Here is a 23,576-nt window from a genome sequence, read left to right on the forward strand (position 1 = left end):
TACACAAGACCAAGCCAGTGAAAAGTCCTTATACGTAGGGGAGGAGCTTGTAAGTCCCACCCTTAGCTGAGGAACTGCTGGTATGATTCTTGCAAGAGAAAGGAAACTCGTTTTCTTGGAGTCTGGTTGCCCATGATCAAATGGATGGCCCCACACAACAGCTCATATAGATCACACTAATTGAACTCATAGTTTGTGCATAAGTGTTTTCTCTGCCCAAAATGTGTGCTTCTCACGTGTGCCTGGAGCTCATGGAGTTTAGAAGATGACATCACATACGGTGGAACTTAGTCAGTTGATTGTGAAAGGTGTTAGGGACTGAACCTGGGTACTCTGCATGAACAACAAGTGCTCTTAACCTCTGAGCTAGCTCTCCATCCAAGGACATGGAGTTAAGAAAAGCTTTGAAGATGTGTTTGGGAAAGTCTCCAGGAAAGTCGGGAGGGAATGGATGAGAGTGATGATCAAAGGACATTACATTCATTCATGGAACTCTCAAGGGACTATCTGAATATACATTTTTATATATCATTTAATACACATATTCACATACACACACACACACAAACACACACATTATATACGAGAATTTTTTTAAAGCATTTGTGGGCCAGGGAGATGGCACAATAGAAAATACTTGTTTATACTAATAACTTGTTTCAACCCCCATGACACATATGATGGAAAAAAAAACACCTAGTTGTTCTCTGACCTCCACACACATATTATGGCACCAAGTACCCACATATAAACAAGGGAATAAAGTCTCCTGAGTGGAGTTGAGAAACTAAAGGGGAAAGGGGAGGGACTGGAGAGATGGCTCAGCTGTTCAAGCATGTGTTGCTCTGGCAGAAGACTCGAGTTTGGCTCCCAACTTCCATGCAGATCACTCACAAAGGATTGCAAGGCCAGCTCTAGTTCCAATAAATGTCTTCTTCTGGGGCTCCAGAGCACAGACACTCACAGGCACACTCACACCATCACTCCTCCTGTCCTCCCCAAATAAAATTATAAATTTTAAGACATTAAGAGGTTAGGTAGACGGGCCCAGCAGCAGCCCGCTGAGGTAGACGGGCCCAGCGGCGGCAGCCGACAGAGATATTCAGGCCCGGCGGCAGCCGGCAGAGACATTCAGGCCCAGCGGCGGTCCACAGAGGTAGACAGGCCCGGCGGCGAAGACAAGCAGACGCAGGTAGGCCTGTGGCGGCGGCCTGTGGAGGAAGACGGGCCCAGCGGCAGCCCGCTGAGGTAGACGTGCAGCGGCCGACAGGGACATTCAGGCCCGGTGGCGGCCCCCAGAGGCAGACAGACCCAGCGGCAGCTGACAGGGACATATAGGCCCGGCGGCGGACCGCAGAGGTAAACAGGCCCAGGGACGGAGACAAGCAGACACAGCTTGGAACAGGGACGCCCCTAACCCCAACATCTGGGGAAGAAGCTATCTCCGTGGGTCAGAACCAGAACGAATCTGAACACACCGTCTGAGGACAACCCAGGGCCCAGCTGCTGATCCTGTGAAACCCAACAACTTGGAGGTGTTGGTGAGACTACCCTGCTCAGCTGAAACACATCTGGGAGAGGATTCAGATGCCTACAGTTTAAAGTCTGAAGAAACAAGATCAGCTGAGGAGTTGACAAATGAACAAAAAGTGACCTGAGAACACAGAAGAAGGCGCTACCCAGACACCAAACCAGATCACCAGAATCATAAGTATATAATTCACCGATCGAAATCAGCTGCCCCTGAAGAAATAGCCCAAAAGCACCAATTTAACCAAGAACCCCTACTAAACCAAGACTAAAAATTAGAACAAGAGAGGCACTCTCAGACACAGACACCACCTGCACCTCACAGAGGAAGAGATGAGTAGGCGCCAGTGCAAAAATACAGGCAACAACATAAAGACCTATATGGCAACATCAGAACCTAGTGATTCTACACCTGCAAGACCTAAACATACCATGACAGAAGAAACAGAAGAAATCAACCCTAAAAATGACATTAAGAAGATGATAGAGGCCCTTAAAGAAGAAATAAAACATTCCCTCAATGAGGAAATAAAAACTTTCCTTAAAGAGGAATTGAAAAACTACCTTAAAGAGGAAATAAAAACTTTCCTTAAAGAGGAAATAAAAAACTCCCTTAAAGAGGAAATAAAAACTTCCCTCAAAGAGGAAATGAAAAACTCCATTAAAGAGGAAATAAAAAACTCCCTTAAAGAAATGGAAGAAAAAACGAACAAAAAATGGGAAGAAATCAAAGAAAGCCAAGAAAAAGCAATTAAACAGATGAAAGAAACATTCCAAGATCTGAAAAATGAATTTGAGACAATAAAGAAAACACATGCTGAGGGAATGCTGGAAATAGAAATCCTGACAAAACGAACAGGAACTACAGAAACAAGCATAACCAACCGATTGCAAGAGATGGAACAGAGAATCTCTGACACTGAAGACACGATAGAGAAAATAGATTCGTCAGTCAAAGAAAACAATAAAGACAAAAAAGTCCTAACACAAAACGTCCAGGAAATTTGGGACACCATGAAAAGACCAAACCTAAGAATAATAGGGATAGAAGAAGGAGAAGAATACCAACTCAAAGGCACAGAAAATATATTCAACAAAATCATAGAAGAAAACTTTCCTAACCTAAAGAAAGAAATACCTATGAAGATACAAGAAGCTTACAGAACACCGAATAGGCTGGATCCAAAAAAAAAGTCCCCTCGCCACATAATAATCAAAACACTAAACACACAGAATAAAGAAAAAATATTAAGAGCTGCAAAGGAAAAGGACCAAGTAACATATAAAGGCAAACCCATCAGAATAACACCAGACTACTCAATAGAGACTATGAAAGATAGAAGATCATGGACAAACCTCATGCAGACACTAAGAGACCATGGATGCCAACCCAGACTATTATACCCAGCAAAACTCTTAATCACCATAGGCGGAGTAAACAAAATATTCCAGGATAAAACCAGATTTAATCAATACCTGTCCACAAACCCAGCCCTACAGAAAGCACTAGAAGGGAAAATTCAACCCAAAGAAGCTAAACACATCCATGAAAAATCAAGCAATAGATAATCCTACACCAACATACACCACAGAAGGACAACACAACACAACCAAAAAAATAACAGGAATTAACAATCACTGGTCATTAATATCCATCAATATCAATGGTCTCAACTCACCTATAAAAAGACACAGACTAACAGAATGGATTAGAAAACAGGACCCATCCATATGCTGCATACAAGAAACACACCTTAACTCCAAAGACAGACACTACCTCCGAGTAAAGGGCTGGGAAAAGGTTTTCCAAGCAAATGGACCTAAGAAACAAGCTGGTGTAGCTATCCTAATATCTAATAAAATAGACTTCAAACTAAAATCAATCAAAAGAGACCAGGATGGACATTACATATTCATCACAGGAAAAATCCACCAAGATGAAGTCTCGATTCTAAACATTTATGCTCCAAATACAAAAGCACCCACATTCATAAAAGAAACACTACTAAAGTTTAAAACGCACATCAAACCACATACATTAGTAGTGGGAGATTTTAACACACCACTCTCTCCAAAAGATAGATCTACCAGACTGAAACTTAACAAAGAAATAAAGGACCTAACAGATGTTATGACTCAAATGGACCTAATAGATATATACAGAATATTCCATCCCAACACAAAAGAATATACCTTCTTCTCAGCACCCCATGGAACCTTCTCAAAAATTGACCACATGCTTGGACACAAAACAAATCTCAACAGATACAAAAAAATTGGAATAACCTCCTGTATTTTATCAGACCACCAAGCCTTAAAGTTAGAACTCAATAACAACAAAAATTATAGAAAACCCACAAACTCATGGAAACTGAATAATACCCACCTGAAACATCAATGGGTCAAGGAAGAAATAAAGACAGAAATTAAAGAATTCCTAGAATTCAATGAAAATGAAAGTACAACATACCCAAACTTATGGGACACTATGAAAGCAGTGCTAAGAGGAAAATTCATAGCTCTAAATGCACACATAAAGAAGATGGAGCAATCCCATACCAATGAATTAACAGCACAACTGAAAGCTCTAGAACAAAAAGAAACAAACTCACCCAGGAGAAATAGACGCCAGGAAATAATCAAATTGAGGGCTGAAATCAACGAAATAGAAAACAAGAGAACAATACAAAAAATCAATGAAACAAAGAGTTGGTTCTTTGAAAAAATCAACAAGATAGACAAACCACTAGCCAAATTAACCAAAAGGCAAAGAGAGAACACCCAAATTCACAAAATCAGAAATGAAAAGGGAGACATAACAACAGACAATGAGGAAATCCAGAGAATCATCAGATCATACTTCAAAAACCTGTACTCCACAAAAATGGAAAACCAGGAAGAAATGGACAATTTTCTGGATAAATACCAAATACCAAAATTAAATCAAGACCAGATAAACCATTTAAATAGACCAATAACCCCTAAAGAAATAGAAACAGTCATCAAAAGTCTCCCAACTAAAAAAAGCCCAGGACCAGATGGTTTCAGTGCAGAATTCTACCTGACTTTCAAAGAAGAACTAATACCAATCCTCTTCAAAGTGTTCCACACAATAGAAACAGAAGGAACACTACCAAACTCTTTTTATGAGGCTACAATTACCCTGATACCCAAACCACACAAAGATGCAACAAAGAAAGAGAACTACAGACCAATCTCCCTCATGAACATTGATGCAAAAATACTCAACAAAATATTGGCAAACCGAATCCAAGAATACATCAAAACAATCATCCATCACGACCAAGTAGGATTCATCCCAGGGATGCAAGGATGGTTCAACATACGGAAATCAGTCAATGTAATACACCATATAAACAAACTGAAAGAAAAAAACCACATGATCATCTCCCTAGATGCTGAAAAAGCCTTTGACAAAATCCAACACCCCTTCATGATAAAGGTCTTAGAAAGAATAGGAATACAAGGAACATTTCTAAACATAATAAAAGCAATTTATAGCAAGCCAACAGCAAACATCAAATTAAATGGAGAGAAACTCAAAGCGATACCACTAAATTCAGGAACAAGACAAGGCTGTCCACTCTCCCCATATTTATTCAATATAGTACTAGAAGTTCTAGCTAGAGCAATAAGACAACAAAAGGAGATCAAAGGGATACAAATTGGCAAGGAAGAAGTCAAACTTTCACTATTTGCAGATGATATGATAGTATACATAAGTGACCCCAAAAACTCTACCAGGGAACTTCTACAGCTGATAAACTCCTTCAGTAAAGTGGCAGGATACAAGATCAACTCAAAAAAATCAGTAGCCCTCCTATACACAAATGATAAAAGGGCTGAGAAAGAAGTCAGAGAAACATCACCCTTTACAATAGCCACAAATAATATAAAATACCTTGGGATAACACTAACTAAACAAGTGAAAGACCTTTTTGATAAGAACTTTAAATCTCTAAAGAAAGAAATTGAAGAAGATATCAGAAAATGGAAGGATCTCCCATGCTCATGGATAGGTAGTATTAACATAGTAAAAATGGCAATCTTACCAAAAGCAATCTACAGATTCAATGCAATCCCCATCAAAATCCCAACACAATTCTTCACAGACTTGGAAAGAAAAATACTCAACTTTATATGGAAAAACAAAAGACCCAGGATAGCTAAAAGACTCCTATACGATAAAGCAACCCTTAGAGGCATCACCATCCCGGACCTCAAACTCTACTATAGAGCTATAGTAATAAAAACAGCTTGGTACTGGTATAAAACCCGACATACGGACCAATGGAATCGAATTGAAGACCCTGACATTAATCTATGCACATATGAACACCTGGTTTTTGACAAAGGAGCCAAAACTATACAATGGAACAAAGAAAGTATCTTCAACAAATGGTGCTGGCATAACTGGATGTCAATATGTAAAAGATTACAAATAGATCCATATCTGTCACCATGCACAAAACTCAAGTCCAAGTGGATCAAAGACCTAAACATAAATCCAGTTACACTAAACTTAATAGAAAAGAAGATAGGAAGCACTCTTGAACGCATTGGCACTGGAGACCATTTCCTAAATAAAACACCGACAGCACAGACCCTGAGCACAACCATTAATAAATGGGACCTCTCAAAACTGAGAAGATTTTGCAGGGCAAAAGACACAGTCAATAAGACAAAAAGACAGCCAACAGATTGGGAAAAGATCTTCACCAACCCCACATCTGACAGAGGATTGATCTCCACAATATATAAAGAACTCAAGAAACTAGACATCAAAGCACTGAACAGTCCAATTAAAAAATGGGCTAAAGAGCTAAACAGAGAAATCACAAAACAAGAACTACAAATGGCTGAAAGACATTTAAAGAAATGCTCAACATCCTTAATCATCAGAGAAATGCAAATCAAAACGACTCTGAGATACCACCTTACACCTGTTAGAATGGCTAAGATCAAAAACACCAATGACAACCAATGTTGGAGAGGATGTGGAGCAAAGGGAACACTCCTCCACTGTTGGTGGGAATGTAAACTTGTACAACCACTATGGAAATCAGTATGGCGGTTTCTCAGAAAATTAGGAATCAAACTACCTCAAGACCCAGCCATCCCACTCTTGGGCATATACCCAAAGAATGCTGATACATACCATAAAGATACATGCTCAGTTATGTTCATAGCAGCACTATTTGTAATAGCCAGAACCTGGAAACAACCTAGATGCCCATCAACGGAAGAATGGATGAAAAAAATGTGGTACATATACACAATGGAGTACTACTCAGCAGAGAAAAACAATGAAAGCATGAAATTTGCAGGCAAATGGATGGAACTAGAAAATATCATCCTGAGTGAGGTAACCCAAACCCAGAAAGACAGTTATGGTATGTACTCACTCATTGGTGGATTCTAGATATAAAATGAACAATCAGACCACAACCCATAGAACCATAGAGGCTATATATATATAGCATGGAGGTCCGTAGGACGACTGTGGCATATAATAAATTTCAGTTTTACTCAATTATTGAAAAAAAATAGCCAAATGAATGGAAACACATGAACTATGAACCAAAGACTGAGGGGCTCCCAGCTGGATCAGGCCCTCTGAATAGGTGAGACAGTTGATTGGCTTGATCAGTTTGGGAGGCATTTAGACAGTGGGACCAAGTCCTGTGCTCATTCCATGAGTTGGCTGTTTGAAACCAGGAACTTATGCAGGGACACTTGGCTCAGTCTGGGAGGAAGGGACTGGACCTCCCTGGACTGAGTCTACCAAGTCGATCACAGTCCTCGGGGGAGGACTTGTCCTGGAGGAGATGGGAATGGAGGGTGGGCTGGGGGTAAGGGGAGGGCGTGGGAGGGGGGAGAATAGGGGAACCCATGGCTGATATGTAGAACTGAATGGTATTGTAAAATAAAAAATATATATCACACAAAAAAAAAAAGATCAACAATTAATACATCAGACCTCATGGAACTGAAAAGCTTCTGTAAGGCAAAGGACATCATCAGTTGGACAGAGCAGCAGCCTAAAAAATGGGAAAAGATTTTTACCAACTCCACATTCAATAGAAGACTTGTTAGGGAATATTATTTTAATGTGTGTTATTTTTGCTTATGTTACATATGTTTTACTCTGTGAAGTTGTGTTACTTTGCCTGTGTAAAACACCTGATGGTCCAATAAAGAGCTTAACAGCCAAAAAAAAAAAAAAAAAAAAAAAAAAAAAAAAAAAAAGAGGTTAAAAAAGAATGAAAGAAAGAAAAAAACTAAAATTTGTAACTTCATGTGATGGTGCACTCATCCAAGATGACGAGGCAGGATTATGATGTTAACAAAGTTGGATTGTATCAGAATGAGAAATCCAAAGTGTAAAGCAGCTGTTGCCTCCTGGACCTTGGAAAGCTGAGACAAGGATTGCTGGAGTTTGAGACCAGTCTGAGCTACATAGCATGTTCCAGGTCAGCAGGGGCTAAAAGGAGAGACTTGCCTCAAAAATACACACCCCACAAAAAAAATAAAATATAATATAACACAAAACTCAAACCAGGTCTGGTGAGGTGGCTCATCTGGTAAAGGAACTTACCATCAAGGATGAGACTTGACTTTAACCAAAGAACCAGAGAATAAGAGAACCCCATTTGTTCTGAGTTCCACAAGTACTATAGCAAATACTCCAAAGAAATGTGACTGAAAAATAAAATTTGGGGGGTTGGAGGTGGCTTAGGGGTTAAGAGCCATTGCTGTTCTTCTAGAGGACCCCAACCCATTCCTAGTATCCTCAGACTCCTCACAGTATAACTATAACTCCAGCTATAAGCCACACCGTTTTTCTGGCCTCTTTTAGAACCTGCATTCATGTCCCACAAATTTTATATATAATTAGGTAGAGTCTCACTTTATAGCAATGACTGGCCAGTAATTCAGAGAGCCATATGTAGGCATTTACCACCATACCCAGCATAAAAACAAACAAAAAAAACCTGAAAATTTTTAAGGGACTAGAGAAATGACTCAGTGGTTAAGAGCATTTTCTGCCTCTGCAGAGCACATGGGCATTGTTCCCAGTACCCACATGGTATACATGTAACTCCAGTTCCATGGGATCTGATCCCCTCTTCCAGCCTCCATAAGCACCAGGCATATTCAGGAAACACACACACACACACAGATGCACTCACGCACGCACGCACGCACGCACGCACGCACGCACGCACGCACGCAAGTAAGACACACATACTATAAAATAAGTCCTCACAAAAATTGTTAAAATTTTTATTTTGGAGGGCCCCCAAAATATAACCCTATGGAACTGTGGCTTAAACCTCAATTCCTTTTCCTCATGTGTCAAACTCTTCAATGTGCCTATGGGTCCCTCATACCCTGAGCATCCTGGATTACATCTACAATACACCAGAGATTATCACAATCTCTAGATGATAACCTTGGATGCATGGATCTGCCATAACTAGCCACACATTTGAGATGTGACAGTCTCAGAAAGCATGAGAGAGAATGTTAGAGTAACTCTACTTCATTTTATGGGGATGTTCACAGGACATTTTAGATTTAAAACTGTAAACCATGCCAATCATCAAGATAGGAAGACACACATTTCATAATTCTGAACATGACTTTATAATCTCTATGCTGGGGTAAGACCCTTATATATCCAACCTGCCAGAATCTACTCCCACGACAACTGTCAACATGCCCAAGTCAATTTTTTCCCTCCTCAAAATCCCCTGAAACAGTATCCAGGGAGCAAACTGATGCCCTCTTCTTATCTCCATAGGCACCTAGCACATGGTATGCAAACATTGGCTCAGGCCCACAAACATATACATATGAAACATCAGGAGATCTGTAGGGCAAATTTTCCTTATTTCTTCAAAGAAGGCAAACTGCTAATTTCTGCTCAAAAACTTCAGATATTACCATCAATTCTAAAACTGTACTTTTCAGATGCACAAGTTACATGATTGTCATTACTTCACTATTTGACTTAATTGTATAATTATATAAATCTATTTATTAAGAAAAGGAAAATATGTAGTCCAGCTAACTTGGCTAGAATCAAGTCAGGCAATATGAACATATCAGCTTGGCTCCAGGGGAAATGTCTGGTAAGCACTGTTTTAAGTTTTCATCCATTTCTATAGTTTAACTTAAAGTAAAAAGCATCTTTTCAGTTAAGAAAAAGAAAAACCCCAGCCTTTCCTTAATGGGAAAGAGTAGGTAGCCTGCTATGTCCATACACATGGCTGCTGAATAGAGCACAGATTGGGAACTAATGCAGGTGTGACATGCTTTCATCAATGCCCTCCTGTGTCTTCAGCTTTCTTGAACACACCAGCTAAGGAAGAAATTAGAATCCACTCACTAGATCTCATTGCTTCATAACTGGCTAATCAACATGGATGCATTACCAGACCATCAACCCCAGCTTAACCTTGATCCTTTGCATCACTGGTTATGTGAGACCTCTCTCCAGGCCAGAGCAGACAGGAAACAATGCCTTGACATTTCTAATGCCTCAGCACCGTCAATCCACTAGTGGGTACAGGGAGCAGGTGCCCACTACTATAAAGGACCAGGGCTTTATTCTGCTCTGCAGAGCATCTGTCTTGACCCAAGCAGCTGGTGCAGAGGGCCCTCAAGGAAGGGAACAGTTTCCAGATGCATCTTCTGGAGACACTCCAGCTTGAGGAACTGCGAGGTGAACTGGATGATGATATAGCTCTTCTCCTCTGGGGAAATAAAGTTATCTCCTTGGATGTTGGTGAGAGAGAGCTTGTGCAGGTTCCTCATGCAGCCCAGGTAAGAAGCCAAGTTAAGCAAGAAAACTGGATTGCAGCAAGCATCATGCAGGCCCAGTGTTTCTACATACTCCAGGTTCACCTTTTCTAAGAGCTTCTTGTGTTTAAAACGGGATGCTGACCAATCTGAAGCTCATTACAGTACAGCTGTAACAGGCCTTTCCTCTTATCACTCCACTCAAAGAGGTACCCTAAGAACTGGGTAAGGGGGCCTTCTATGAAAAACAAGTCCACCACCACCTTCAAGGGCTTCTTCACTCCCGCCTTCGAATGGCCTGCCAGTGCTTGAGTCTCACTTGAGGTCTGTGGTAACCAGTTATCCATGGACCAAAGCCGCATATCCAAGTAGTTCTGACCCACAGACCGCAGATCCAGCACTTCCAGTTTGTCCTGCCTGTGGGGAAAACAGAAAAGAGCCTCAGCAGCTGGGCCAGGACACAATATCTTGCCTGTGTTTTATTCCAGCCCTGAAGTTGGCCTTCCATTCTGTCTTACTTTCTCCCATGTCCTTTTAGTGTCTCCCTCTCCCACTTCTAGTACCCATGGGAAGCAGGGGTAGTCCTTCAGCCACAGCTGTATCCACCATGAGTCCCGCACCCTGCACAGCCCTATCCCAGATGGCTCAGCAATGGCCAAAGTCTGTAGTCTGAACGCTGTTACCATCAGAAACCTCTGCTCCGTCTGTGGCCCCTCTTCCCCATTTTGACTCCTATCATCTCTGCTCTGTGCTTCCCTCCCAGGGTACCCAAGTCTTCCTCACCTAGGGCGAACCTCCTGGATAAGCAGTTTATCAATCTCCTCTAGGACAACTTGTGCTTGGGTCTCTAAGGAGCTTTTTCTCTTCAGAGCTCCCAGAGGGAGTCGGGGGAAGGGCCACGGAGACACTATTGTCCTCAGGACATTAACATGATGACCAGCATAGTCTTGCTTCAACAGTTGTGGTAACAATACTATGGGTAAGTTCTTCAAAGCAATGTTGGCCAAGGCCTCCTCTCTCAACAGTCTCTGGCCAGCCAGTTCCTGGAGTGTGAGTAGGGTCTTGCTGCTCATTTTGGGGGATATTCAGGGAGAAAGATCCCAGAGAAGCATTTAGAAAAAGACATCTATATTTTCATGATAATGATTAGAGGGCCCTTCTCACTCATCACAGAAACACAGGGCCACAGTCACTGCTCATTCTGCTCTATGTTCCATTGACCCACAAATCCATATCATCCCCCCACCCCCACCCCCCTTCCGACCCCACCCCCATTTGCACTTTCATCTCCCAAGTATCAGTGGTCACAGCCCACTTCACTCTCACCCATTTCCAACCAGTGGGGCACTGGATTCCATTCCCAGTGGGAAGTGATTCCTGAGGATTCTGAAAGCTAACTCAACTTCCTGGGGTAGTTTTTCTCATCACTCAGACACTATATTGCTGGGAGTAGTGACAGAAGCCTGTAATCCTAGCACCCTAACATAGGAGGTCTGGGACTGGAGAGATGGATCAGCATTTAGGAGCACTTGCTCCTGTAGAGGGCCTGGAATTCATTTTTAGCCCTCACATGTCAGCTCACAACTGCCTGGTAATTCCAGTTCTAGGGAATTTAGCACTCTCTTCTAACATCCCTGGCACAAGCACACGGATGATACACATATATACAAGTAGGTGAACACTCATGCACATATAAAATAAATCAAAGTCAGGCATGGTGGTGCACATCTTTAATCGTCGCAGGCAGAAACACTAGGATCTGAGTTTGATGCCAGAATGGGCTCCATGGTGAGTTCCAGGACAGCCAGAGCTACCCCGATAAAGCCTGTCTCAAAAGATAGGAGATCCAGAGATCAAGGCCAACCTCATCTATTTAGCAAGTTGGAGGTCAGCCTGGGCTACATCAAACTTAAACAAGTTATACTAACCTTATCCTAACTTGCTAGCTCTCCAACCAGAGTCATTTAAAATATAAGGTAAGGACATGCAAATTAAATACTTTGATAGTTAAAAATAAATTTGATAAGGAAGATTGATTGATTGATTGATTGATTGTGCAAAGCCAAAAAGCTCACTCATTTAGCTAACCAATGGCAAGTATTTTTAGTCTACACCCAGTTTCAGGCACAGTGAGGATGCAAGCTCAGCCTCTTTGGTTTCTTACCAGGCATCTTGTGGTCAGCTGGCAGTGATGCAGACCGGGGAACCAGCAAACAGTATTCCCAAACCCAGAACCCAGAATCTGCTTTACGCTAATATCAAGAGTTATTTTCTTAATGAATGTTTTGTTCAGTTTGGTTTTGGTTTTCCAAGCCTGGGTTTCTCTGTAGAGCCCTGGCTGTCCTGGAACTCACTCTGTAGACCAGGCTGACCACAACTCAGAGGTCCCTTTAATCCCTGCCTCTGCTTCCCCAGTGTTGAGATTGAAGGCCTGTCTAAATGAAGACATTTGAAGTATTTGTTTTTATTATGTGTATGGGTGTTTTGACTGCGTGTGTGTGTCTGTGCATAATGTTCATGCACTGCCAAAAGATGCCAGAAGAGGGTTTTACATCCATTGGAACTGGAGTTACAGATAGCTGAGCTATGTAGGTGTTGGAAATTGAACCCAGATCCTCTATGAACAAGTCTTCTTCCAAGGCTTGGAACATTTTGGTGAATCGGGGTAGCATTCTGTTGATCTTTGGTAGATTTCTGATGACAACATTACATCACTTGATAACACTTATTTTCAAGAATGAGAAACTAGACATGAAGGGGGATAATGACTTTGAAAGTGTGGAGAAGGAGGCCGTTTAAGTGCTATGTCCAGTGTGGGGGGTCGGGTGGAGCCATGAAAGTTCAGCATGGACAGAAACCAGTTCACTGGATGGGTTACAACTTGGAACTCTGAACTTTGTTTTTTTAGATAGAAGAGATTTCACTTTATAGCCCACATGAAACTCACTATGTAGTTCAGGCTAGTCTCAAACTCAGGGAAATCCTCCTGCCTCAGCCTCATGAACTGGTATTACAGACAAGCAGCACCAGCTAAAGTTTAAACTTTTAAATTTATAGAAAACTAGCTGGGAGATGGTGGCACAGGCTTTTAATCCCAGCACTGGGGAGGCTGAGGCAGGCAGATCTCTGTGAGTTCCAGGACAGCCTAGTCTACAGAGTGAGTTCCAGAACAGTCTCCAAAGCTACAGAGAAACCCTGTCTCCAAGAAAAAATTTACAGAAAACTGCCAAGGTGTGACGATGGTCTTTAATCTCAGCCCCTGGGAGGCAGAAGCAGAAGGATCTCTGAGTTGGAGGCCAGGCCAGGGCTGCCAAGGAGAGTCCCTTTCTAAAAAATAAAATAAAAATTTACAGCAGACCTGAAGCAGACATTTCCAATGTTTTCTTTTTTTGTGTGCTGAGAATGCAACACTGCACTAGCAAGCTTCACACCACCACTTTTATTAAAATTTAAAAAAATTGTTTTGGCAGGTGAGGTGGCTCAGCTGGTAAAGGCACTTGCCACCAAGCCTGAGGACCTGGGTTCAATCACCAAGACCCACGTGGTGTGGAGAATTCTCATAGTTCTCTGACATCCATACCTGAGCCTCAGCATTCACACACTCACAAGCACACACACACACACACACACACACACACACACACACACACACACACACACACAGAGAGAGAGAGAGAGAGAGAGAGACTAAATAAATGTAATAATTAAGAAAAAATTTATGATTTATTTATTGTGTGTGCATGTATGCCTGCAGGCCAGGAGAGGGCACCAGATCTCCAGCTCCCAACCATAAACACACACACTTTAAGGTACATGTTTTACTTATTGATTTACTACTACTACTACTACTACTACTACTACTACTACTACTACTACTACTACTACTAAGACAGGGTCTCTCTGTTGAGTTCAAGGCCAGCTTGGACTACATTATAGTAAGTTCCAGGACAGCCAGGACTATGAAGAAAAACTGTCTTGAAAACCAAAAATGGAAAAATTAGTTAAAAAACAAAACATCCAATCCTTCCAGGTGGTGGAGGTTCACACCATTAGTCCCAGCACTTGGGAGCAGAGGCAGGTGAATCTCTGAGCCCGGACTATAAAGTGAGTTCCAGGACAGCCAGGGGTACACATCCCATTGTTCTTCTTGTCAACCTGAGTCCCTGTGATCTGAACCATTTGCACTCCACTTTCTTTCCAATATATTAGGCACTGTGAAGCCATATGCTCTAGAACCTCATGATGACAGATATGTCTGTAAGATGCCATGACTTGGTTATGGCGATGGGGAAAGAAACAGATATTGAAATGCTGGGAATAAGTGGGCTGTGCACTCTGATGAAGACACACTAGCAACCCATAAAACTCAACACATTTTATTATAGGCAATCAAGGATGTCCAAAGTATACATACACTCCCAACACTAGGCTTCCATTTTTAGTACCAGAAGAAAACTTATCCTACTTATTGAGAAAGTAAGGCAAAAAATTCTGCCCTCCAAGGTATAGAATCGTGAGTGAAAGCACTCCAAACAGGAGAAAAAGAGACTTTCTTGGGCTCCCTTTCAGCCCTGAGTATATCCAGCAGCTCAGCACAAAGTAGCTTAAATTCCTGATAGCATAACAGAGGGGTAGGGTACAGCTCATGAGTCAGCTTTCTCAGCTTGGCTGTGTGATGTAGAAGGTTCTTCAGGACAAGCAGAGAGATATCATTATTTTTGAAATTGACCTTAGCAAGCTGGGAACATTGGCTCAGGGAAGGCAAGATAGCATTGAAATGACAGTCCTTCATCTTGCACTCCTCCAATTCCAGGGTTTGCAGGGTTCTTGCGATTCTCTCAAGGAGAACCCCAAGAAGCTTAGGGCATGAATCAGATAGCTCTACACCACTCAGGTTCAGATATTTGAGCTCCTGGATGTTCAAGCACTGGCTCAGGTAGTCCAAGTCTGACTGGGAGAGCCAGCAGTCAGTGATTGACAGGGTCTTCAAGGGGGTCTTCAGGCACCTAGGGAGACATCAAGAGATTAGTTATGCCAAACAGTATTGAAGAAGATTGGTGGGAATGAAAGCAAGGCAGATGATGCTTTTCCAAAATTTAGTCTGTCTATATGATGGATTCATTCAGTTTCATCCTAGCAGTGTCTTTAAGAGTGCCCTGCAGCCGGGCGGTGGTGGAGCATGCCTTTAATCCCAGCACTCAGGAGGCAGAGCCAGGTGGATCTCTGTGAGTTCCAGGCCAGCCTGGGCTACCAAGTGAGTTCCAGGAAATGCACAAAGTTATACCAAGAAACCCTGTCTCCAAAAAAAAAAAAAAAAAAAAAAAAAAAGAGTCCCTTACTATGGGGCCTGGGACACAGCCAGTCCCCAGGAACCTCCACTCAACTCTGCCCCAGTTGCTGGCCAGCAGGGAAAATTCTTGTGGCCAGGCTCCTCTTACAAAACCCCCATCAGACCCTGCAATCTACGAGACTCACACCCTATCCCAATACCCATCTACCTGAGACCCCAGTAACTTCCTGAGACAAGGAATCCAATCTGCCAGCTCTCACTGGATCAAGAGGTGAGTGACCCTTCTCCCACCCAGAGAGTCCTGCCTCTAGGACCTAGGTCCTAGGACACAACCAGTCCCCAGGAACCCCCATCCAACTCTGTCCCAGTTGCTGACCAGCAGGGAAAACTCCTGGAGCCAGGCTTTCCCTACCAAAAACTCCCATCAGATCGTGCAATCTACAAGACCCACATCCTACTCCAATACCCACCTGGCTGAGACTCCATAACGTCCTGAGACAAGGAATCCACCAGTTCTCATTGGACCAAGAGTGGATTTCTGAGACACTGGATCTACTAGCTCTCATTGGACCAAGAGAGGCTTCTTGAGAAAAAGAATCCACCAGCTCTGACTAGACCTAGAGCCCTGAAAAGACCAAGAGGGGCTCCCTGAGCCACAGAATCAGCTAGCATGGATGGAGAAAGAATAGCTCCATGAGGTACAGAATCTGTCAGCTCCAATTAAACCAAGAGCTAAGATTGAGACACAGACACAAGTTAGATTTCAACAAACAAACAAACAAACTATAGAAAGCCTTCAATGTCATGGAAACTGAATAATGTCCAACTGAAGCACCAATGGGTCAAGGAAGAAATAAAGAATCTAAAGACTTCCTAGAGTTCAATGATAATGAATGTGCTCCATACCCAAACTTATGGGACACTCTGAAAGCAGTGCTCAGAGGAAAATACATAGCACTAAATGCACACATAAAGAGGTTGGAGAAATCTCACACAAATGACTTAATAGCACACCTTAAAACTCTAGAACTAAAAGAAACACAAACTCACCCAGGAGGAATAGACACCAGGAAATAATCAAATTGAGAGCTGAAATCAATAAAATAGAAACAAAGAGAACAATACAAAGAATCAATAAAAAAAGAGTTGGTTCTTTGAAAAAATCAACAAGATAGACAAGCCCTTGTCTGCACTAACCAAAAAGCAGAGAAAGAGCATCCAAATTAACAAAATCAGAAATGAAAAGGGAGATATAACAACTGACAATGATGAAATCCAAAGAATCATCAGGTCATACTTCAAAAACCTGTACTCCACAAAATTGGAAAATCTGGAAGAAATGGACAATTTTCTGGATAGGTACCACATACCAAAGTTAAATCAAGACCAGATAAATGATTTAAATAGACCAGTAACCACTAAGAAAATAAAAAGAGTCATTAAAATTCTCCCACCCAAAGAAAGCCCAGGACCAGAAGTTTTCTGCGCAGAATTAGACCAGTTTTTCAAAGAAGAGCAAATTTCAATACTCTTCAAATGGTTCCATACAATAGAAACAGAAGGAACATTACCAAGCTCTTTTTATGAAGCTACAGTTACCCTGATACCCAAACCAGACAAAGATGCAAAAAAGAAATAGAATTACAAGCCAATCTTCCTCATGAACAATGATGCAAAAGTACTCAACAAAATATTGGCAAACCAAATCTAAGAAAGCATTTAAAAATTATCCACCGTGATCAAGTAGGCTTCATCCCAGAGATAGAAGGATGGTTCAACATAAGAACATAAGAAAGTCTGTCAATATAATACACCATATAAATAAACTACAAAAAAGTGATTTTTTTAAAACTGGATGCTGAAAAAGCATTTGACAAAATCCATCACCCCTTCATGAAAAAGGTCCAAGAGATCAGGCATACAAGAAACATACCTAGTGAACCTTCATAATTTCATTTGTAGATCTTTCCATTTCTAATTTATAAATACATTTGGGGTTATAAATTATAAATGTACTGCCTCCTGTCAACATTGTATACTTCTATTTGATGATTTCTGTGTCAAACATTATATGGAAATGTTTCTAAGTATTTTCTGTATTAACTGTGAATGAATAGAACAAAATAAATTGCCTGTGATGGAAAAATAAATAAATAAATAAAATAAAATAAAGAAACATACCTAAACTTAATAAAGGCAATTTACAGCAAGCCAACATCAAATTAAATGGAGAGAAAATCAAAGCGATTCCAAGAAAATCAGGAATCCACTCTCCCCATGTTTATTCAATATAGTACTTGAAGTTTTAGCTAGAGCAATAAGACAATAAAAGGAGATCAAGGGGGTACAAATTGGAAAGGAAGAAATAAAAATGTCACTACTTGTAGACAATATGATAGTATACATAAGTGACCCCAAAAATTCTACCAGTGAACTCCTATAGCTGATAAATTCCTTCAGTAAAGTGACAGGATACAAGATAAAAAAAATCAGTATCCCTCCTATATACAAATTATAAAAGGGCTGAGAAAGAAATCAGAGAATCACACTTTACAATAGCCACAAATAATATAAAATACCTTGGTGTAACTCTAAGCAAGTGGAAAACCTGTTTGACAAGAACAAGAAAGAAATTGAAGAATGTATCAGAAAATGGAAAGATAAGAAAAAAGAAAAAAAAATAAACAAAAAAAAAGAAAAAAAAAAGAAAATGGAAAGATGCCCCATGCTCATCTATAGGTAGGATTAATATAGTAAAAATGGCAATCTTACCAAAAACAATCTACAGATTCAATGCAATCCCCATTAAAAATTCCAACACAATTCTTCAGCGACCTCAAAAGAACAATACTCTACTTCATATAGAAAACAGAAAACCCAGGATAGCTAAAAGAATCCTTACAACCAAGCTACCTCTGGAGGCATCACCATCTTTGACATCAAGCTATACTATAGACCTATAGTAATAAAAACAGCCTGGTATTAACATACAAATGGAATATGGACCAATGGAATCAAATTGAAGACCCTGACATTTATCCACACACATGATTCTTGAGAAAGAAGCCAAAACTGTACAATGAAAAAATAAAGTATCTTCAACAAATGGTGCTTGCATAACTGGATGTCAATATGGTAAAAGATTTCAAATAGATCCATATCTGTCACCATGCACAAAACTCAAGTCCAAATGGATCAAAGACCTCAACATAAATCCAGTTCTCCTGAACTTGATAGAAGAGAAAGTAGGAAGTACCCTTGAATGCACTGGCACAGGAGACCACTTCCTAAATATAACACCAGTAGCACCGATACTGAGGGCAAGAATTAATGAGGGCAACAATTAATAAAAGGGACCTGCTGAAACTGAGAAGCTTCTGTAAGGTAAAAGACACAGTAAACAAGACAAAATGACAGCCTACAGAATCAGAAAAGATTTTCACCAGCCCCACATCTGACAGAGGACTGATTCCAAAATATATAAAGAACTCAAGAAACTACACATCAAAGTAAGGAACAATCCAATTAAAAAATGGGTATAGGGGTGGTGGTGGCACACACCTTTAATTTCAGCACTCAGGAGGGAGAGCCAGATGGATCTCTGTAAGTTGGAAGCAAGCCAGGTCTGCAGAGTGAGATCCAGGACAGGCAACAAAACTACACAGAGAAATCCTGTCTCAAAAAAAAACCAAACCCATAAACAAAAAGGGGGGCTATAGAGCTAAACATAGAATTCTCAAAAGAATAACTTCAAATGGCCGAAAGACAATTAAGGAATTGCTCAGCATCCTTAATCATCAGGGAAATGCAAATCTGAGATACCATCTTACATCTGTCAGAATGGCTAAGAAAAAGTACAGCTTACGTTGGAGAGGATGTTGAGCAAGGGGAACACTCCTCTACTGTTGGTGGGAGTGCAAACTGGTACAGCCACTTTGGAAATCAGTATGGTGGTTTCTCAGAAAACTGGGAATCAATCTACCTCAAGACCCAGCCATACCACTCTTGGACATATACCCAAGGAATGCTCAAACATACCACAATGACACATGCTCAATTCCGTTTATAGCAGCATTATTCATAATAGCCAGAACCTGGAAACAATCTAGATGACTGTCAACTGAAGAATGGATTAAGAAAATGTGGTACATATACACAATGGAGTACTACTCAGCAGAGAAAAACAATGACAGCATGAAATTTGCAAAGGGATGGAACTAGAAAATACCATCCTGAATGAGGTAACCCAGACTCAAAAGGACAAACGTGGTATGTATGTACTCACTCATTAAGTGGATACTCGAAATAAAGCAAAGGATAATCAGACAACAACCCACAACACCAGAGAAGCTAACTAACACGGAAGACCCAAAGAAGGACACATGGATCACCCTGGTTAGGGTAAATAGACAATAGTACCATGAGTAAAATCTGGATGAGGGGTCATCAATGGAGGGTAGGGAATAGGGGATAAGAACATGTAGGGAATAGGGGATAAGAACATGAAGATGTTCTTATCCCCTATTCCCTACCCTCCATTGGTTGATGGTTGAGCTGAAACAGGGATTAAGAAGGAAAGCAATGAGAGAAATATCATGATAGAGGGAGATATCGTGGGGATATAGAGAAACCCAGGGCTAGGGAAATTGCCAGAAATCCCCAAGAATGAATCCAGCACATTGGGAGAGGGTGCCTGAACTAAACTTAAACTGGCTTTCCCCTGTAATCAGATGGGTGAATACCATAACTATCATCATAGAGCTTTTCTCCAATGACTGATGGAGGCAGATGCAGGGGTCCACTACCAAGCACCAGGCAGAGCTCCAGGTGTCCAGTCCAAGAAAGAGAAGAGAGATTCTATGAGCAAGTGCATCAGGACCATGATAGGGAAACATGCAGTGACAACCAAACCAAACTAGTGGGAAATCATGAAAGGTGGATCAACAGCTGTGGAGCCTGCATGGGACTGGACTAGGCCCTCTGCATGGTGAGACAGTTGTGTAGCTTGATCTGCTTGGGGGGCCCCCTGGTGGTAGGATCAGAATCCATCTCTGGAGCATGAGCGGGATTTTTGTATCACCCTACCTATGATGAGACACCTTGTACAGCCTAGAGGCAGGGGAAGGGCTTGGAATTGCTTCTACTGGATGTGCCTCCCCATGGCAGGCCTTGCCTTCTTGTGGGTAGGAGTGGGGTATAGTTTGGGATGGGGAGGGGGCGGAGAAGAGGGAAGATGAGTATCTTCGATTTGTGTGTAAAATGAATGAAAAAATTTTCTTTATATATATAAAATAAGAGTCACCTCATATGTATGTTCCCCACTACAGCTGTGTCCTGTTTCGCAATATCACCTTTTCCCCATCTACTCAACCCCTTTTTGGACCCTAAACAACCTTTTAGGCATGAGCAATTGCAGGTGTGCTAGTGCCTTTTCACACATGTCTGAGCATAGGGCTCATCTGCCGGGTTAACCTATGTCTCCACCACTGCTAGGTTCACAGTGGTCAGACCATCAAGGACCCACTAATCTGTAGAGAAAAGGATATGGTTACTATGTTCTGGAGGAAGCTCTCCATCCTTCCTTACCTGAGCCACTTTTCAAGGCAGCCTGTTAAAAAGTAGATATTATATACAGAGAGATTCTGGAGACAAGGGAATCTGGAGATCTGAGAAAGCAACATGCTTATCCATTCCTGCACTGCAGAAGCAGCAGATATGACAGGCTTCCAAATTACTGCTAGCACGAGGGTGTGAAGATTTCTCATCTGCTCCAGGTAAGGACAAAGCTCTACGATGAATTCAAGTGACCATTGACTCAGCTGCAGCTCCAGGATACAGTCTAGATTTATCATTTTGAAGATCTGTACAGCACTGAAGACAGGTGAATTCCAAATCTTCAGCTTTCTACAGCATAGATGAATGGAATCTTTTTGCTGCTGGGCCCACTGTAGCAAGTACGAGTCACATTGATTGTACCTGGCCCTCATGAGTTCAAGATCAGTTACTACCTTAATACATTTCTTCACTGCAGAGTTAGAACTGATTTCCACTGGTTGCTCCTGCCCCTCAGCTTGTGGTGAGCAGTCACCTTCATGGGTTCCTGCCCTAATGCTCCAGAAGCCATGGTCCACATCCGTCAAATCAAGCACTCTGAGGTTTGACCTCCTGTTGGTAAAACAGGTAGAATTCCCAGAAAATAAGACAATAAGACAAGATACATCTTACAGTCTACTTCTTGTCCACATCTCATATCAGCTTCCCTTCCATATCTTTGCTTTTTCTAGATCAAGTCTCATGCTCAGTGAAAACGGTCTTTGCCAGCAAGGCATCTATCTCATTTCTCTCCATTCCATTCCCATTAAGCCCAGCCTAATTCCATTTTTAACTGTGGAGTTGGCAGGGAGAGGCCTATTCCTCAGTGGCTATGTCTACTCTTGTGCCCTCCATATTTGCCATTAATTGCCCAGACGCCTGAGACCTGGCCCAATCCTCTGCAGTTCTCTATGCTGATGCTATAAGAAGCCTCTGATCCACCTTTGGCCAAGTTCTCCCTGTCCCCAGTTGTTCCTTCTCTGCACCCCCACAGCCTTCCTCCACCCTAGCTGGGCCCTGATTACCTGGGATGAACCTTGTCTGCAATCAGCACATCTAGTCCAGCAAGCAGAGCTTTCAAAGTCTCCAGGTCAGAGTCCTTTATCAGGGCTCCTGCAGAAAGGCCTGGGAATGGCCAGGCAGACACCATGGCCTTCAAAATGTTTGTACGTCTGTCATTGAAGGCCTCCTCAAACATCTCCGGGAGCAGCCCCACAGGCAGGTCCTCCAGAATAGAAATGGTCAAGTCCTCCTCCCTCAGCAGCCTCTGTCTTGCCAGCTGCTTGAGTGTGGGTGGGGCCTGGTCTCCCATCATGACTGGTTTTGGTTTTCAGGGATATTTATGCTGAGGAAGCATGAAAGAAAAGACACCACTTAGAAAACTTAGGAAGCCCTTCTTCTTCCCACACAAGAACCTCTCTGTGGTGATGGTGGACATCTCAGTTTTCACATTTTGTTCACCATGTGAGGGTTTTAAAGCCACACTTCTCCTGTCTGCAGTGTGAAGCCTCTCAAAAGCATGCTCTTTCCCAAACAACCCATCCTATTCCAACCACAGTTCAGGTGAGTCCATTTCCACTAAGGGCTCTCCAGGAAGCCTGAAGGCTCACCCATGTGGTCAGTTCTCCAGGACCTCAAAGAAAGCAAAGGAAACATCAAGTTTCCGACCTTGCCAGTCTCTGTTCACCTGGCTGACCCAGCCTGAAACAATTGAGGGAATCTTTGAGATGGACATCATTAGCTATTGACTTCACTTGTTGGTTATCACTTGTCCTGATGTTTCAGGGAAAGAGGCAGGAGGGCTGTAAGCATGTATTCTCTGTGTTACAGAGCTGGCCAGGGTAGCAAAGAAACAGCCAGGCGGTGGTGGCCCAGGTCTTTATTCCCAGCATTCTGGAGGCAGAGCCAGGTTGATCTCTGTGAGATTGAGGCTAGCCTAGTCTACACAGAAACTTCCAGGACAGGCTCCAAAGCTACACAGAGAAACCCTGTCTTGAAAAACCAAAAAGAAAAAGAAAGGAAGGAAGGAAGGAAGGAAGGAAGGAAGGAAGGAAGGAAGGAAGGAAGGAAGGAAGAAAGGAAGAAAGACTAAAAATTCAGTCAGTAAACCTTCAGTAGGTACTGCCATGGTCTGTAATGTTTGTAAAGCATCTGGAAAAACAGGACTCTGGAATGGAGATGATAATTTACATGTTACATTCAAGAAACTCATTAGGCCAGTGTCATGGTTAGTTTCTCCTACAGTTCTAGAACATTCTACTTCAGGTCTCCAAAAACTAATGGAAGACTAAAAATAAAAAAGTATGATATTTCCAATTAAGTATAGAATGATGTT

General features: G+C 41.8%; 1 protein-coding gene and 1 pseudogene across 1 annotated transcript; both read right to left on the reverse strand.

Annotated features, from left to right (window-relative positions):
• Positions 1-10,164: 10,164 nt before the first annotated feature.
• On the reverse strand, positions 10,165-11,432 carry LOC143271773 (preferentially expressed antigen in melanoma-like protein 1; annotated as a pseudogene).
• A 3,392-nt stretch (positions 11,433-14,824) lies between these two features.
• On the reverse strand, positions 14,825-22,553 carry LOC143271774 (oogenesin-3-like). The gene is made up of 3 exons (XM_076563639.1): positions 22,267-22,553; positions 21,236-21,814; positions 14,825-15,365 (listed from the first exon to the last, which is right to left on the reverse strand). Exons 1-3 carry the CDS (start codon positions 22,551-22,553, stop codon positions 14,825-14,827), a joined length of 1,407 nt encoding a protein of 468 aa, XP_076419754.1.
• Positions 22,554-23,576: the final 1,023 nt, after the last annotated feature.

The sequence above is a fragment of the Peromyscus maniculatus genome, chromosome 2 (assembly GCF_049852395.1).
Source record: "Peromyscus maniculatus bairdii isolate BWxNUB_F1_BW_parent chromosome 2, HU_Pman_BW_mat_3.1, whole genome shotgun sequence".
Classification (NCBI taxonomy): domain Eukaryota; kingdom Metazoa; phylum Chordata; class Mammalia; order Rodentia; family Cricetidae; genus Peromyscus; species Peromyscus maniculatus.

Bases quoted from the DNA above. Each gene is read 5' to 3' on its own strand.
- LOC143271774 (XM_076563639.1), bottom strand. From the start codon at position 22,553: ATGGGAGACCAGGCCCCACCCACACTCAAGCAGCTGGCAAGACAGAGG. The intron at 21,815-22,266 runs GTAATCAGGGCC...TTTTACCAACAG, and splicing joins GCAGACAAGGTTCATCCCAG to GAGGTCAAACCTCAGAGTGC. The intron at 15,366-21,235 runs GTAAGGAAGGAT...ATGTCTCCCTAG, and splicing joins TGCCTTGAAAAGTGGCTCAG to GTGCCTGAAGACCCCCTTGA.